At 39.2% G+C, this 18325-nt stretch overlaps 1 protein-coding gene across 7 annotated transcripts in view; it reads left to right on the top strand.

Annotated features, from left to right (window-relative positions):
• The first annotated feature begins 308 nt into the window (after positions 1-308).
• LOC145909246 (signal transducer and activator of transcription 5B-like) overlaps positions 309-18325 on the top strand; it is a 29117-nt gene continuing 11100 nt past the window's right edge. For 5 of the 7 annotated variants that reach the window (XM_082996580.1, XM_082996582.1, XM_082996579.1 and 2 more), the window contains exons 1-10: positions 10485-10661; positions 11135-11309; positions 11661-11820; positions 12097-12186; positions 14369-14546; positions 15132-15268; positions 15642-15793; positions 16071-16226; positions 16545-16724; positions 17191-17284. In XM_082996580.1, the coding sequence (XP_082852706.1) occupies positions 10559-10661; positions 11135-11309; positions 11661-11820; positions 12097-12186; positions 14369-14546; positions 15132-15268; positions 15642-15793; positions 16071-16226; positions 16545-16724; positions 17191-17284 (1425 nt within the window). In that variant the 5' untranslated portion in view covers positions 10485-10558. Of the gene's footprint in view, positions 365-3854; positions 3964-4751; positions 4861-10484; positions 10662-11134; positions 11310-11660; positions 11821-12096; positions 12187-14368; positions 14547-15131; positions 15269-15641; positions 15794-16070; positions 16227-16544; positions 16725-17190; positions 17285-18325 lie in introns of those variants that run through there. The other 2 variants (XM_082996584.1, XM_082996585.1) reach the window with 2 other exon arrangements.

The following is an 18325-nucleotide window of genomic DNA, read 5'->3' as shown; positions in this document are numbered from 1 at the left end:
TATGGATGCGAAAATGGCGGTTTCTAGGAAAAGGTTTGCTGATCCTTTCCGGGAATCTATGCAACTTTGGCGGGCGTAGCAATTTAAACCGAAACTGCGATGTTTCAAATATTTAGTTCTAGGTAAATGTCGCATGAAATAAAGGTAAAGTTATGTGAATTAACATTCACAATTCAATAATCAGTACTCTAATGGGGTAACTCAGGGTTTTAATTGCATCAAAACATGGTTTCGCGCAAACTATCGGCACGATTTCTATGAGTAAACATGCATGTCAGCTCAGTGGAGCGTGACAATTTACTTTTTGTGAATATCTTGGAGCTAAGTGTAAGAACAACTAGAAGATTTTTTACCTTTTGTTTTGGTAAGTTATGTGTTTTGCTTTTAGGTTTATGCATTATCAATCAACCAAATCTGCGTATCTTGCTCACAAACTATAACTAAGGCATTTACAACAATGATTAGTGCTCAATTGCTCATCATGTAGTAATTTAGCAAATTGTGGGCGTCTTTTGTCAGCTAGCACATCTAAGTCTATGTAAATTACCTAAAGTTTAAAGACATTTTATACATAACTATGTCACGTTGATGTAGTTTTATCACATTCAATTTGAACTGGACAATGTGGTTGTATTGTGAGACATGCAGTTTCAACATAGAGTCAGTACTGTACATCAAGCATTTTGTTATTTTATCAAAAATGTTTAACTGTTGTTCCATCACATTTGTCGCAGAGGTTTATTTTGTCATGTCTTGTTTAGTCGAGTAACTTTTGGTTGTGTTAATATATTTATTGTTATCTTGTCAATGGTTGTGTAAGTGGTATATATGTCTGGTGGTGTCTCGTGTGCATTTACTGAAACACTAAACCTATGACTTGTAGTTTCATTAACTGATATGCTTGTGCTCTTGTGCATAAGTATTTTTGTGCATATATGTGCTGTTATAGTAAAGCCTTTCACTAAAACCTGTGCATTTCCACACAATTTGGTTTTTATGACATTTTTAACTTAATCTGTATTGCTTCATTCAGCCTAGGTGTGGGTTGTTATGTGTTTCACTTCAACAAGGCCACAGGTTGAGTTCAGGTGCTTTTGCTTTGTCAGCAAGTGTTTGCTGTGGCAAGGTGATTTGTTTGTGATTTAGAAAATATAAAGACCACTAGTAATTAGCAGCAAGAAGTGTTTCAATTACAGATGCTGTCTAGCTTTTTAATAAGTGACCCCTCATTGTCCACTCCAGGAACGTCGCGTTTTACTAAAAATACTCCGCTTTCTCGAATCGCCCAAATCTCCAATCACGACTCATGAAAGGGTATTATGACGTAACAGGTCAGCCCAGCGTGAAATGATCACGATTGGCGTCATCATAAGCACAGCGCACGGCGGTCAGATTTTCACAGAACGACTTTCTATGTTTGTCGTCGCGAATTCTGCTTCGTCGACTTGGAGTAGATCATAAATTCTGTCGCCAGACTAGGTGTTGAGTGCAGGGCTTTGGGCGATGCGTGACACTGACCTGAAGCGCCTTGTCCGCTTTACAACCTCCATAAAGTTCACTCGTAAAATACTTACGCCTGCCCTGTTGCTGCGTGAAGTCAGATGCTGTTTCTGGTGCATTAATTGACAACGTAAAGTTTGAATATACTCAGTGCTGTTTACAGAAACGCGAACGATCTTGCATTTCTGTAACCGGTGAAGTTTGCAATAATTTTCTGGCATTTGTAATATAAAAGGTTAAAATTTGCAACCATAATGCAACCATAATCCAACTCAACCATAATGCAACCAACCAGATATCTACATAAAAACTGAATTGACTACACAATGCATAATCCATCACGCTTGAAACGATTTTTTTCACATTTTGACATCGTATTTCCAAAATGGTGACAACAAATCAAGCTGTAAAGTATCCGGTAATTTTTGTTTACGTTTTTGTCATCTTTAAACGTTCAAAATTCTGTTGATTTCTCGGTTGGAGCTTGTTTAACGAGATGTCCCAAAACTGTCCGATTTTCCAGGCTGTACATAACGGACGGTTTGTGATTTAGTTAACCTGTGGTATTCAGCCACAACGTGAAGTTTGTAAATGGTGGAATATCAACGACCGTTACGCCAATTCTCGGGAAAGATAAGGACTGTTGGAATGGAACTAGGAAATCCTGAGATAGTGGGAATTATTAAAGCTAGGCTGGCTTATGCTGCGCGGTTTTAAAGATAATAAAGCGTCTTGCAGATACGATGACGAGGCATATTGTTGCAGTAGATAACGTTACTTGTTCCACGTAATGTCGAAGTTATGTTTGTCATGGAAGGAAGTCAAAGTGTTTTTTAGGTTTGCGTTCATGTTTTCATGCAATACAGTTTCGTATGTGCAGCGGTTGTAATATTTCTGTAGAAACTGTTCTCATGGCTTCATTTCACCAACGGTTCTTCCATTGAAAAGTACGTTTGTTGACTGCATGTCAGTGTGCGGTAAGATTCTCCTTAGTGTAAGCCTTGACCGCATATCATTGCACACGCAACATAGCCCTGTGTATATTAACATTTATGTTTACGCGTGCTTCCACCAAAAACAGTCCCAAACGCATTACGTGCATTATATACTCGAACGCATCACTGGGTCTGTAAACTTTACATTCTACCTTGTCGCAACGGTATTTTCGCTGCGGCTTGCATAACAGGAGTGGTGTACGGGTTTTCAGGTATCGCAGCCTGATTTCGCGTAAACCGGCGGATCCGCGACTGCCGCCAACAACTTGATCCATTCCCCGAGCCCGCAATGATGGCTATTAAGCCCTGGGGCTGTGAGTTATGTTTGCATTGCCTGTGTAACAACGTCGGGTTGTGTTTGTTCGGCTTGTCGCCGCAGCAAACTACCTGATTACTGCGTTTGGCAATATTTTGCTCGTCGGTTATGTTCAAACAACCTTTAACAGCCCACAGTTTTGAAATACTGCACTTTTTTGTGGGCTGTAAATTGTCCTCTTATTTTTCACCCGCTGTATGGTCATTTTACACTGCTGGAAAGTATGAGCTATAACAACAACCTTGATGGTTAGACTGAATCCCCAATTTTGCCAAAATATATCCCTCTGCTGAGCATTGTTATTACTACCAGTGACACCAATGTATTTCGATAGGAAGTCAATAATTTGAAACTTTCAGAAGTTTAAGATTGAATCAATTGGTTTTATTGGTTGTATGTTGTAATATATGGTGTTTTTAGCTGACTTCTGGATATCACATGTTTGGGGAACTCTACAATCGTTGCTTGTCGTCGCGATTGCCAAAAAGAAATTCTGAATGTGCATTTGCTTGGGTATTACAAAAAAGTATTACGTTTTGTAAAGGGTTACACAATCTGCTAAAGTGTTGCACATACAATCAGCTGCATACCATCGAAACAACATTTTCAATGCCTTGTGACGTATTCCAAATAGGCGAGAAAACACACCTCGCGTTTGTGAACCAAGTTATATAAGAAGCGCACACATTTATGCGCGTCATACGATCGTCACATATTATGGTTTGTTTGCACGGCGCGTCGTACGATCTGAAATCGATTTTTCATGTTGCGGAATTGACGATGCGTTTGGTTGTGATATCGTTATGACAGTTTGCGCAAAATGCGTTTAGACACCAGGTCTTTGTACATTGTGATTTTAAACGTGAAGTTTCCATCTGTGTCACCCACAAGTGGCGTTATTATCGTTATCACGAAGCATAAGCTTTGAAGTGTAAAAAGAGGCGTTGTCGCGTGGGATGAGATTCCTTCTATGTTGTGAAGTTGACATACATTCTATAACCCGGGTTGTCGTATCGCTTATTTCTTCCATTTTTTGCTGATTTTGGTATAATCAATAGCAGTGTCTCCGAAATACAAATCTGCTTATTTCTCATCAAATGTAGGTTGTTGGTTATACGGGACAGAGTGTTAAACACGCAACCCACAAAAAGTGTAAGTCTTACTCTAAATAAACTTAATACAGCAAGTCATACCATCTTTACAACCATTAAATTTTTTGCAAACAATATCCAAGCTGAGCAAAGTCTTTTATTTTTTGGCCAAATTTTACAAGGCCGCAAGTGGGCGGTATGGAGTCTTCCGATAGCCAAATGCCGCCAATTAATCTAACGCGAAAACCACACGATTAAAAAGCATTGACAAATCGTGTGCAAAAAACGCCTTGATCAGCCTAAATGTTTACATGCAAATATCGACCCAATGAACCCTGAGGTGATAATTGTCGGAAAACACGTGGCGAAAGTTGGCCATGAATTTTCCTGTAACTGACGCGAGTAATTGGGATTGGTTCAGGCTAAAAATATCTTGCACACGAGTATGCGTGGTTTTCTCCGCTGTACATTTCCTGGAGCAGACCATCGCATGTACTTTACATTAGTCACCATAGCCATTGCTTCTTTAAGGTTGCCTAAAACCATTACTGTTTTTCTCATCCAGCCAAACCAGACATGAGCAAATCTCATTTGGCTTTTTAACATGACCCTTCAGGAGTTGCCATAATCAGTGTTGCTTAGAACAGTTTGTACTACGGTTTTGTGTACTTATAATTTTTTGCTCGTTGATTGCAACTTTTAAACGTTATTTGTTGTAAATAATTTTGTGCTTTATCCGCTTTTTACTCACTTGACCATTGACTCGCCTAACAAATTTTTGATAGTTTCTGGCACATGAGTCAGAAAGTTTGCGCACAACCTGATCTAAATCTCACGCATTTTGTGTAGATTTCGCCTCGAACAGACGCAAGCCCTGAAAAGTATTCACAACGGACTTCTGTTTTCCCTTGAACACGAGTGCGTGATGCAGACTGACTCCTGAACGCCGGCTCAGAAGGTGAGTATCCCGCAACCCTGGCGCCATGTAGTCTTGTTAACCTTAGTCAGTTTGTCCGGAATGCCGCGGTTTCCGCAATTTGAAACCTAGTTGGAGCTTGTGAACAGAATGACTAACCCATGCACCATTGTCTTTTTGTGGTTTAAGCGGTCGTTAAATGGTGTTTGTATGGAGTGATTCAGTTAATTCATTTGCTGTTGAAGGGATGCACAATAGTCGGAAGACAATAAAATGGTTACAATGGATCGAAATCACCTCATATTATTTTGCTTGGGTTGATGTAGCAGGTTATAAGGCAATAAACTTATGGCCCATATACAAGGTTTGGGACTAGTAAAGTATGTACTGCTCATCATACATAGAGCAGTATATAAATGACCATTGTATTATCAGTGAAGAGATTTCTTTTGTTAAAAATTCATGTTCCGGAGCTTTACAGAAAAAAAGATTTTAGGTCTATGAACTTGCAAAGCAGTGCGGACTTGCTCAGTTATACGAAAGGAGCGCTAGATGTTTGACTCCAGTGTTGACTTTTTACCATATGCAGGGTCACCGGGGTGCTTTAAATATATGGAAAGATTGTGGGTCTCCCACTTAATCATAGATGAGTTAATATTTAGTTGTGGAAGAATATGGGCCATCAGGTATAGAACCTGTGGCTTGCGAGCAATGTAGCGACCAGGAGGGCCGTTAAAGTGTTTTTTGCGAGTAATCTGAAAGTGTTTTTGACACAGGACAAATTCACATTTATTTTCCACGAATTGTATGTGAAAATTGGTGCCTGCGTTCATTCGAAGTCACACAATTGACATAATTGCGAGATCCTAGAAACAAATTTGCATACGCGGTCACCAATGGCAATTAATAACCTACAGTTGCACGCCAAACTATCGCCTTATCAGACTGCACTTCCTATGCATCGCCTTGTATGCAAATTTCGATTCTCTCTTATTCATGTAATTTGTCTATGCCTTGCTGTTTTGTGTCTTAAAGGTCGTGCAAAAGATGAAAATGAGTTGCACTTTATTCCCACCGCTAATGCTGACAGTACGTTTGAGATTATCTGAACTGTGCTTTATGTTGTCTTATGCTGTGCAGAAGCAGTAAACCAACCAAAAACAAATCTGCACAGAGTGTCGACCTGTTATGTTTAATCAACGGTGATTCCCCCTTGTGGTTACTTTTGCCCTTACTTAATACGGAAGATAATTTTACACCGGGTCGCAAGGTTTTTTCCAAACTTGATCCACATATAAGCCCATGTAACATAGAAATCTGTGTGAATATTAACGCTACGATTTCGTGTAGTATTTCAAGTTAAATTTATAAACAAAAATAACAGGCGGTGGACTTGTTCACGCCTAATCATTAAAATTCGCACAGATTTCTGTTTTACACATACTTATATGTGGGTCAAGTTTGGAAAAAAGTTTGTGACCCGGTGTAGTAGTATTTTTCACTTACTACTGCCATGGTCAAGCTACACCTGGTTCGTTAAAACAGTGTCGCAGTTAGGCCAGTTTTTCTTTGAATGCAACCTGCCAGTAAAATTAGAAAAAGGGGATTTATTTGCTTGCAATAAACAAGTGAAACATATTACTTTCGATTTGGCACTAGACGTAATTTCCTTCATTTACTGCTCAGTGCATTACCCAGAAACTTATAGGAAGAACCTATCTTTCATTGTACTGCAAGTATGTTTAGTGTTGTTATTCATGTTACTACTTTTGACTAGTTTCAACACCAAGCACTGTGGTTTCGAAAGCTTTTTGTTGCCAATATCGTAATCTCACGAACAGGAATAGTAGCACCGCGACGTGACCTGTGTGTCAAGTCTGTGCAGGGTTTTAAAGAAAGTCGCGATGAAAACCGATCTCACTCTTAGGCGCGTTTGATGCTGGAAACGTTTTTTTTTTGTTTCGTCCGCTGCATTTGTTGATACACGATTGTTCATCGCATTTGTCGCGCATTTCGGCGAAAAAGCGCGGCCCGCGGAAAAAGACCGTTGTTTGCCCGCATTTGAGTGTCAATTCCCGGCGACGTCCCATTTACTTGCCGGTGGTTGCGTTCGTTCACGCAGTACGGTGCCTTGCCAGTAGAAATAAAAGGCCACGTTACAGTATCTATATGTCAGTATAGCTTAGTTAACAATGTTGTCAGTGTTGCTGTTACATTGGAAATTGTTACTTAGATCGGAAAGTATAAGATTTCTCTCCGTAAGCTGAAGAAATAACTTTTTGTGCAATGTTTTTCCAGATTTCTAATGCGTTTCGAAGCTAATGAGATGATACAGCAGAGTGTGTAGTTTTTGTCAGTACGTCTGAAAAACGACAAAAGTGCAGTTCCTTTACCTGCAAGCGGATGAGCTTGCCAGGGTATTTCGGGGATACAGGCGAAGTCTTTGGCAGCTTGTGCATGCAAGACATGTATCGTTTTCACGTCAGAACGCGCGTGAAACTACTCCGTGACTGTTTTGAGGTACAGCGTGACTCAATCAACCCAAGACCGTGCAAATCTTGTAGCATACAAGTCTTTAGAACTATCCAGTGCGTTTTTTTTAAAACCAACGCTGAGACCAACAAGCAGTAGCCATTTTGCGAAAGCTGAGTGTCACATGCTGTTTCCTTTGGCCTTCTTCATTATGCTGGTGGCACAGCAGGGCTGTTGGCTCTGCGCCCGAAGTGCTCCGTTGGAGTTTTTGGCAGTCGGAGTCAGGCCAGTGGAATCTTAGTCATGATTCTTTTCCGTGCCAACTGTTCAGCGCGTGTTGTATCAACGAGGAAAGGTGTGTGGTTAGTTGGTTTCTTGCGATCCAGTTAACAAATAAGGCGATTGCCGCATGGTATGTGATTCCAGAATGAGAGAGTTTTGTCAGGATTTACCTCAGACGTATATTCAGATATATATCAAGCTTATGTGTTATGTACGTATGCGGTATGCGTACCTGTTTAGGCTGAAAGAAAAGTGCAACTTGTTATTTCGAAAAATGTAGCCGTAACATTTAACACACAACGTATCAACTTGCTTAAATCGCGACTTTTTTGCTTAAAATCGCGACTTTGTGGCCCAGCGACCGCCAGCAAATGCCGCCTTCCAAGTTGCAAAGCTCCAGCTTCAGCCCGCCTTGTCCCCACCCAACTTTAGCCATTTGTCATAGGTTGAAATACGAGCGGCGAGCGTTTTGCACCGACCCAACTGACAGGCAAGCCTTCTCCTCGCAAAAATAATTACTTTTTTTCGCACCCAGGCGAACTCGTATTACGAATGCCGCTCTCCTGTGCGTAAAGTATGCCACGACGAGAACGATACAACTGTTTTGAAAAAAGGTTCGGTGTATGGTCAGGTTGCGATCGTCTATTAGCTCGTTTTTTAGTTAGTTTGCGTTGATAATAAGAACGTTGATAACATGTTATTTTCAGAGGCTCGATAGTTGACGGTTGAATGTAGATCGAATTTGTGTAAATAAAGTCGGCATAAGCGCCATTGGTTTTGTATACTTTGTTCAAGACTATAACAGATTCATTTTTGTACAGTCGTTCATCATGTTGCTGTAAATGTGGGCGCAATGAGTCCGGAGCTCCATAACGCACTTTCGCCGTCCTATCTGCCACAAGCGTTTTGTGTGAAAGCGTTTAAAACCACGCATTTTGTGCACAAGAAACTGACCGTACGTTTTTTATCCTTGTTTTTGTCTAAACTTGCCGTATGTTGCTGTCCCTGTACGTTTAAATCACATGGAAGACTTAGTCCTTTGCTGTTTGGATTACTCAGAAAACGATTCGATTCCTATAGTGAAAAGTGTAAAAATGCAAATCAAAGGGAAATTTGTGGGTCTTGTCTTAAGTTTTTTTGGTGACCGATTGTTCATTTATTTTTAGTACCCAAAAATCTGACCTGCGTTAGCGCAGAGTTAAATAAAGTAGGACGTGCAGTTACTGTGGTCAGGCAGAAGTGGTTCGTTCACCGCTGCTTAACACTGCGCAACCAGCCAACAAGGCACCGTGGCACTTGCTTAGTATTTTGGTCGGCCGAAAAACTGCACTGCGTGCCTCTGGTACGAACGGAAACTGCCTATTATTATAGGATACAACTGGATTGTCGCCTTTCGCCACTGTTAGCTACATTGGCAGTTAACAGCAAGCAGTGTTCAGTCTGCACATATTGTTAATGGCCTGTAACGACTGCATGGTGTTGTTGCAGTATATTGATGCTTGTTGGTGCAAATTTTATGTTCGTAATTTTGTGCAATAGCGAACGTTGGGTGACAATTTTGCATACGTCATTATAAAACTTACGAATAGTGGAACAAGGCAGTCGAAAAATACGACAAAGAACCATATATTAAACATTGTTTGTACAAAGCCATCGTTTGGTAAATAGCGTTTTTAATTCAAGCAAGCAAGAAGAAATTTTGAACTGGTTTCAACATATAGTGACGTCAGCCATGTGCCGAAAACTTGTTCAAAACAACTTGGGACAACCACAGTTAATCCTTTTCCTCGAAAATTGGCGGCCGACAAATCGTCGAAAACGGGAAAGTGTAAGAGCTTGGAAAGCGAAGTAAAAGGCTTCAGACAACAAGTCAATTGACTTACGTCATTATTTGGCGCGTTGTTGCATGCCACAAACTGAGAGTATCAAATAGTATTTAGTAATGGTGGGAATTTTTGCAGGTATATTTATCGGTACTTGAGTGGCGTCCAATGTTTGGATTGGCTTCTTATGTAAAACCTAGTTTTGCGCAACAGACGTTGACATAAAGTTTATTGAAAGGACATGTGGTGCTTGTTTTGTTGAGTTTTTCGCCAATGATTTACTTAGATTTTACGTGTTACGTAGTGAGACGTGTATTCACGAGCTACCATACATTTTTGAAACCGTTTAATAAGGTTTAAGGCACATGCAAAGTCAACACCATGTACTTTGTCAATAATATGTAAGAATACATTAAAAGCACCGGAAAAACAATAAGCGTTAAACAACATTGCGTAGAATAGCTCCTTATCGTTCATATTCTCGTATCAATAACGACATTCCATATAGGCTGTATCGAGCGAATCGCTTCTCCCAAACCTGTAAGCGCGTATTAATTAAAATTAACAAAAAGCGCCGACAACAGCAACGCCACTATTTAACCGTGCTTGCGACTCTCCGTTGTAGCTCATTATGGTCCTCAATTAAGCGTAAACATCAACCGCATTTACGTACAGTTGTGGGTACACCGCAAAGCACCGTGGCTTTGCCGAAAGGGCACAACGAACCTGTGTAACCTCGCCAAGGCCGCGCAGAATTATCTTGTCTTCTTGCAGGCAGAGAACTTAATATTGTTTGAGATCCTTTTGTTGTATAGAAGTAAATTTGCTTAAATTGCTGTTTTTTTGGAGAATATAAGATTGTATTTTTGTTATTGTTTGACACCCTAATTGTGGTTGTATAGCGGCAGCCATTGCATGATAATTATCAAGTTGCAATTTTTGTTAATTTGTTGCACAAATTGTGTCAGCTTTGCAACCAAGAAAACTGTCAGGTTGGAGCCAATTGTTTTAAGGTTCCATTGGAATTTTGTTGTACTAACCTAAGATTACATTTTTATTATACTTAACATGCTGCTTTTGCAGATTTGTGTACAGCTAAATAGCACTTTTAAGCACTTGGCCAACACATTTAGGCAGCAGTAGGACTCCTGTCAGCATTAATTATGCTGCAGTGTCAGAATTCTATGCCTATGCCACACAATGGCTATTACTATGGCAATATGAATATGAACATTAAACAAGAAAGACAGGAAGCCTTTGGAGGAGGTGTGTGTGTGTGTGTGAACCCTTAGCTAACACTATTGTTACAATTTTAGTCAAGATGGAAGTATTACTAATCGGTTTTGACATGTTTCCTACCTGCTATGAATACTATATAGTGTTATATATTACTTAGGTTTTATTTGATTACCTGTTTCAAATATTTTTGGAAATATAAAAATGTACAACAATGGGTACATATGATGTGGCAATGTAATGATGGTAATTTTTTCCCTGTTGAAACTCAACAGTTTTTGTTTTCACGTCCTAATGGTTTAACTAGAACCAAAAACACTTATTACTTTTTACAGTATTCTTTGTAATTCCCCATTCTGTTGCAATAACTGTCACCATTTTCACCTCTTATATATAATCTATTTCACAAGCTGCATTGAAGTGTTTCCATGCTTGTGGTAGTAATTTCAGTAACAACAAATTTCTTAAAGCGCAAAATATATCCTCTATATGTGCATTTTTAGATAACATCCTTTCCTTAACCCCATCTGGAATACAAGGCGTGAACAGCATGTCTCTGTGGGCTAAAGTAAGAGAGTTGGAGGGGGACTCTTTGAGGCAAATACAGAACCTGTATGGGCCCAATTTTCCCATCGAGTTCCGTCATTACTTTGCTGACATCATTGAGCGTCAGTCATGGTAAGAATCAGGAGTATTTTTATCTGATTTTATGAACTAGGGAAGCTATTTGTATGGACAAGGTTTCTTATTAAGTACACAAATTACACTTACTCGCATCTAGATTAAGTTTTTATGTTTTTTTACCAATGTTAAAAAAATGTCTATCAACCCTGGACTCTTTAATATTCAATAATTAGATTATACTTTATTGTCATTGCATTGTTGCTGACTGGAAGTACAATTTTTAAACCTCTTCTTACCACTCTTCTACTTGTCTTTAAATTAACTCTGTTAAATGCAATTTTATAGCTATGGATTTCAGTTTTTTTTTTTGACTCCAAAATATGATATGTTTTGCTTGTGGTTTAGGGATCAATTGGATCCTGATAATATTCCCAACGATGAACCCCATGCAAAATACATCCTGGATTTATTTCTCGGAGAAATACAGAAACAGTGTGATCAGCTGACAGAGGGAAAAGATTTCCTTCAAAGGCTGCACTTCAGCGAGATTGCTTCCCATTTTAAGGTACACAAGATAAATTGTTCCGCAAGCACCAAATTTTCATGAAATGCAATTTGTCTGTTCCTAGTGTTCATGCCTGTGTTGTTAAACTCGCTGTATAAATCTAAAAAATACTGTATTTTTAAAAGTTTTGCAGAATTCATAACAAGTAATGTCTTCTCTTATTGCCTCAACAGAATTGATAAAAATATGTAGAGTTTGCAAACCGTGAAATTTGAATACTACTGTAGAAAAATGAAAAGGGCAGTTATTTTAACAAACTGTTTTTTTAATTTATAGAATGTTTATGGACCTGCCCCACTGGAGTTGGTCAGAACAGTCAAAAAAATCCTTTCCATTGAATACAGACTCGTCCAGCAGGCCAATGCTGTAAGTCCCAATCTTCCTAGATGTTCATACTTTTGTGTGTTAATCTTGCAAGTCTCATATAAAATGCGGTAACAGCGCTAAAAACAAGGAAGAAAAAAATTTGACAAGAAAAATTTATTTGACACGTTATTTGCTGCACCTGATGAAGCGAGATCAATCTCGCGAAAGCTCGTGCGAATAAAGTTGTTTAACAGTCAGTCTCTTATAAAAGCAGTGCACAAGCAAGCATATACTTTTGTGTGTTAATCTTGCAAGTCTCTTTTTACTTTCTGAATGGCTTGTATTGTTTAGCAACTACTTGATGTTAAGCAACAAATGTTTTTCTTATTACTAGTTCCATGAATCAACAGTAAGTTTTAGTAGAAGGGCAAGGTATATTGGTGGTTTTGGTACCAATCAATCGCTATTGATGGTGGGTTAGTGTTGTAACTGTTAAGTTACATTTTTACACTGGGTAATATTGACTATGGTCATGTGGCCAGGTATACTCATAGTAGGACAGGATTACACAACAGGTTGCTATATAGTAACTCTGAACTGAATGCATTCAGCAGAGGTTAATGCAGTTCCCCATATGCGACTTTTTACCTAAAGGCTGTAACCTACGTAAGACTTCCGCCTTGGTTTGAAGCGAACCAGTATGGCCCAAAATGCCACTTTACTCAAAGCAATATAATTAAGACGGCGATTTTTACTCGTATTACAATGTTAGTGGATTAACTGTTTTATCTATGTGTCATATGCTCCGCACAACTTCCGTGGCGCCCAGATGCCCAATTTGTTCGTTGTTGCGGCACTTTTGGACTAGATAACGTACTTTCTTTAGCAGTATTTTCACATGTCGCGTATATCAACGAGTCGGTTTCGCGTAACCTTATGGTCAATACTAAGGGTTGTTTAGCTAATATTTTGTTTGCTTCTTCCGTGAGGCAGAAAAAAAATTTAACTGATCGAAACTAAGTCTGTTAAGAGCAGATTTTCGGTGATGTTAAATTAGTCGAAAAACACAAGTTTTTCAACGTCCAATGAAATATTTCGGGATGCATTGAGTTTAACCTCCAACTTGTTTGCCAAATTTTTGCACACGGAGTCTAGCATTGCCACTGTGCCAAAGGTAAACGCGATAAGAGCTGTGATAAACAACGTAGTACTCCTTCCCACAGCTGTTGTTTTGGGTATTGCAGGCGAGCACCCCTTCTTACGATAAGATTGCACCCACCGCCTAGTTGCATTAGAAAGTTTACTGTTAACTTGGCTTAATTTGTCTTAAAACTTTTTTTTCTGTAATATTTTGTTTACAATATGAAGAAGTTTTTGGTCTCGTATTGAAAATAATTGGAAGCCTGGAAACTTTGCTAATTTGAGATTCCATGAACTCGGAATCCAAAATCCTAAAGTCATTTTGTACTCAAACAAAGCTATTTCAAACCCCTATCAAAATATAACGCACACTTTATTACTACATCAAGCACAGAAACTGACGTTGCCATTATGGCGAAATTATTATTTCTGTGAGATTTGAAATAAAAGATCACACTGACGTTGATCGTCAATCATTCTTTGTGAGTTATTTTAGATATCTGACAAGACAGATCCGTCGATACCACCTAGCAGGAACAGGCTGATTCCTGTTGTCTAAATGACATTTTTCCCTTCGGATTATTACGATTACTTTTTTCCGTGCTGTGAATGCAGTCTGTTTTTATCATTTACACATTGCGGGTTTCGCAGCATTTAGACCCTTATCGCGTATTGGTCGTCGACCCAAACCGCAACTACAAGTCTACCTGAGTGGGTGGCAACCTCCTATTATTATTCCCACGAACACGAACCTGTTTCAACTCCGCTTTGCTTGTGAATGCGACTCTAGGTGGCAAATCTCTGTTTTTAAAAAAGGAAAAAAAAGCAACAGATACATATTTGTTTCAGCATGATTGCTTTGTCATTCATTATTCGTGTAAATTCCTGTACATTTAGCTTGATTTTTCACCATCTATTTGAACTGAGATAGCTTCATCCATATGTGTGCAACGTATTTTTAGAACAGAGATCTTTGCATTACAATTCCATACACATTTTACACTTGTCGTGTACCTGTAGCCCTCGTGATTACCGCCCGCCAACCAGAAGGCGGTATTTATATTCACGTGACCACCCCGTCCAATCAGAGTGTCGTGTTTAGATGGTGGACGGTGGAGTGCACATGCGTAACGACCAGCAGTCGGCGAAAGTAATGCACATCAATAGAGAACTTGAACGTCTTGCCACGATGACAAGGGATACGGAAAATGAGTTGCGGAAATTGCAATCCAAACAGGAATACTTCGTCATTAATTATCAGGACAGCATTCGCATACAATGTAAGACTAGATTTTTGTTGATTATTCCATTTTTTGTTGTTTTTTGGTCAGTAAAAAACTTTGTTGTCGCAAAAATGTAGTTATTCAGTATAACAAATTACGTGTGTAGGTGTGTATTACCTTTTTGTGTGGTTATGGACTATTTCCATGTCATTAAATGAAAACTGGTACAAATTATGTATCAATTTAGTTAGCGAATAACATTTCATTGAGGGAAACTTGGATATTTTGTCATGTGCAGAATAACCAAATAAATTTCCTAGGAAAATATAATCAACTTTTTGTGTAGAGACCTACGTGGTGATTGATTTTTGTCCTGCAAACATGTTGACTCGATTGTGTTACGCACTGGTGGTGCTGAAATTAAGTAAAACACATGAACTAAAAAAAATCCAGGTTCAGAAAGCGAAATTCTCTACCACGAAATCCGATTTACACACGAAATGTAATCAAAGCTAAACCAAAAAAATCCTTAAAACATGTTAAGAAGCCCGACTGGATGTAACTCAAAAGTTTCGTTGCCGTTGAAATATCGTAAAATTTCTCCTCCCTGTAATAAACTCGTCATCGCCTTTCCTTCCGCAGCCGATCTTCAGCAAATCCTTCAGCGCAGTCCCACAGATCAAACCCGCATTAAGCTTGAACCTCAGCTGACTCGCAAACAACAAGAGATTAATGAACTGCTGAAGGCTGAAGCGGAGAAGTTGCAGCAACTGCGTCCCGTGAGTATGAAAAGTTCTGTGTTTCCAAACAATTTTTTGTATTTTAGGAACGCTTTGAATTTGGTACAAGTCGGTGTTTTAAAACAAAATTGTATGGTTAATGCTCAAGAAAAACATTGGAAGATTGTAAACAAAAATCCAATTTCAAGAGCTATACAGACATGTTGTATAGTATGGATTTTGCTTTGTAATTTTCTACATTGTAATATACGTCCTTTACTCGAAGCGCATCCTTGAAAAAATGTTCCAACATGCATATTCCTATTGTTATAAAATGGCGTTGATACTTCGCTCTTTTTCAATTCGCACTCTTTTTCCATATTTTTGTGCAACTGATAACTGTAAAGTTTACATAAAAATTCTGTCCATGTAGAACTTGGCCCAACGTCACGAGGAAACGTTCGCTCTACTCAGCCAACTCCAGAACCAGATTCTCGACGAAGAGTTGATCAAATGGAAGAGATCCCAAGCACTTGCATACAATGGCGTATCACAGGAAAGCAACCTGGATCAGCTTCAGCAATGGTGTGTGGAATTTGAACGTAGAACTTTTGCTTGTTTTTATTCTTTTTTATAGCACAAAAACTGACGTTGCCATTATGGCGAAATTATCATTTCTTTGAGATTTTAAAATCTAAGATCGGAGTACTGACGCTGATCACCAAACACTCTTTGTTAGCAATTTTAGATACCTGACAAGATAGGATAGATGCGTCGGTACCGCCTAGCAAACGTATAGGCTGAATTCTGTGGTCTAAATGACATTTCTCATCCTAACCGTTCGTTTTACGTTCACTTTTAGGTGTGAAAAGCTGGCCGAAATCATATGGCAAAACCGTCAGCAGATAAAACGGGTTGAGTTGCAGAGACAGCAACTGCCTATAGCTTACCCTGGACGAGATATTCTACCGGAGCTGAATGCCACCATCACTGCATTATTGTCAACCCTCGTAACCAGGTACAGGATGTCCATTTTGCATGGCTGGATGTACCAGTTGTGTTTTATTGCAGCGTTTTGCTTTTCACAAACAAAGCGTACAGTTGTGGCCATTTTGACTAATTTTTATTCAGTTATTCTCCATTATAAAAATTGGTTCAAATTTTCCTATTTTATACCCCTTCTGACGCGAAATGTTTTGGTTAAATAATGCGGTTTTAGATAATGTGGTTCAGCATTGAAATCAGATTGTCAAACGCCTTGTTGCATGCGATAGTACCCTTTTTGAACGATACATGACATTTTCCACTTTGTAAAATACTCAACCTATTTCCACAGCACCTTTATCATTGAGAAACAACCTCCACAAGTGCTCAAGACCCAAACGCGTTTCGGCGCTACCATCCGTCTCTTGGTTGGTGGCAAACTGAACGTACATATGAACCCTCCCATGGTGAAGGCAAGCATTATAAGTGAGAACCAGGCCAAGGCTCTGCTTAAAAACGACTCAGGCCGAAGGTATTGTGTTCAACCTAATGTGTTAGTCCATAAAGCATGGAAAATAATTATACTTGACTGATGATATGCTATTTCCCGATCGTTTTTTGCAAATTTCTTTGTATGCAAAGTACCCCTAACTATTGTATATGAGCTTTGAGACTTTGGTCAGTTTGATGTTATATGCTTATTTGAACACTGTTGGCCCCGTATCACTGCTGGTATACCACACACTATGAAGCTTTCTGCCCTAAAATTGTTCAAGATTAATTTGCACAAGCTTTTACCCCAAACCTTTAAATATTGTTGAAATCTTGACTCCAACCTTAAACATATTGATCAATGTGCGCTATGCTATATACATGTACGCGCCCCATTAGGTACACTGGTCACACCCTGAACGTAATATTGGGCCTAACAGCGCTCTTGGTAAACACCAAAGGCCGAGACCTTTGAAAGAATTACTCCATTCTCAATTGTTCTGCAGCATAAGCGAAATGAGCGGTGAGATTCTTAATCCGGAAAGTGTGATGGAATATCACCCACAATCTGGAATCCTCAGTGTCAACTTTCGCAATATGGTGAGATTACCATCTGATTTTATCTATTAAGCTTGCGGTAGCGTATGCCGCAATCCATTTTTTTGCGCATTTTGTTCACAAAAAAATCCCGACGATAACGTTGGCTTGAACCTGAACGGAAGTCGCTGATTTTGTGTTATTTCATGCTTGGTCATTCAGAAACATGCAGTAATAAATGCATTTCCTCGCGCTTCTATGCGTTTGTTCCAAGTTAATGGTAAATTTGTACCTTATTTAATAAGAAGCCATTTCAAATTTAGCTGTAGCTGCATATACAAATATCGACCTAATATACCAACAAGTTGAAGTTAATGATACTATCTTCGATTGAACTGGACAAATTTCGTGCCCAAGTCACCCTTAAAACTTTAACACATCAATTCCCAACCTTCCCTCTGGTTGTATCCGGAAGTGGTCGCCCACGTCGGTCTTTGCGTCACAAAGCCCCTAATTGTTACGTCACATGTCGTGGTCTTGTCGTCGGACTCCGTGTCCAACGGATACGCCCCAAAATACCGGTCATTTCACATTTTTCCATTTGCGCGGACAAACCCTATGCGTCACCGCAGGAAGACATCAGTCTTGCGCATTCAAATTGATGTAAACCCACTTTAGCTGGGGTTCAACGTTATGTCAATTATTCAAATTAAGGCTTTAGGTTTTGTCCAGAGTGTTTCTAAATCGGTTTCCCGGAACCTTGAGGCCCATAAAAATTTCCAGAGGTTTCCACATGAGCTATTAGATAGTTTTAAGCAACAAAAAAACATTTGCTGTTGAGTTACCTAAGTTTATTCGACAAATAAAGTTCAAAAATCTGTACTATACGGTTGTGGCGTGTTGGGGGTTCCATGCCACCTTAAATAACGTTGCATGTTCCAAGGACAAAAAAGTTTGGGGAAACACTGCTTTGGAATACTGATATTTAGTAACTTCAAAGCAAACACTATTCTTACGTTTATTGTTGACGTGAAAGTAATTACTATTACTTATACTGAATGTGCATAACAAGTCGTGATGGCAAGCCGCAAGATATTGTTGTTA

This window comes from Ascidia mentula, chromosome 7 (genome assembly GCF_947561715.1).
Source record: "Ascidia mentula chromosome 7, kaAscMent1.1, whole genome shotgun sequence".
In the NCBI taxonomy this organism is placed as follows: domain Eukaryota; kingdom Metazoa; phylum Chordata; class Ascidiacea; order Phlebobranchia; family Ascidiidae; genus Ascidia; species Ascidia mentula.
The sequence above is the reverse complement of the archived record's forward strand: the minus strand, read 5'-3'. Positions and strand labels throughout refer to the sequence as shown.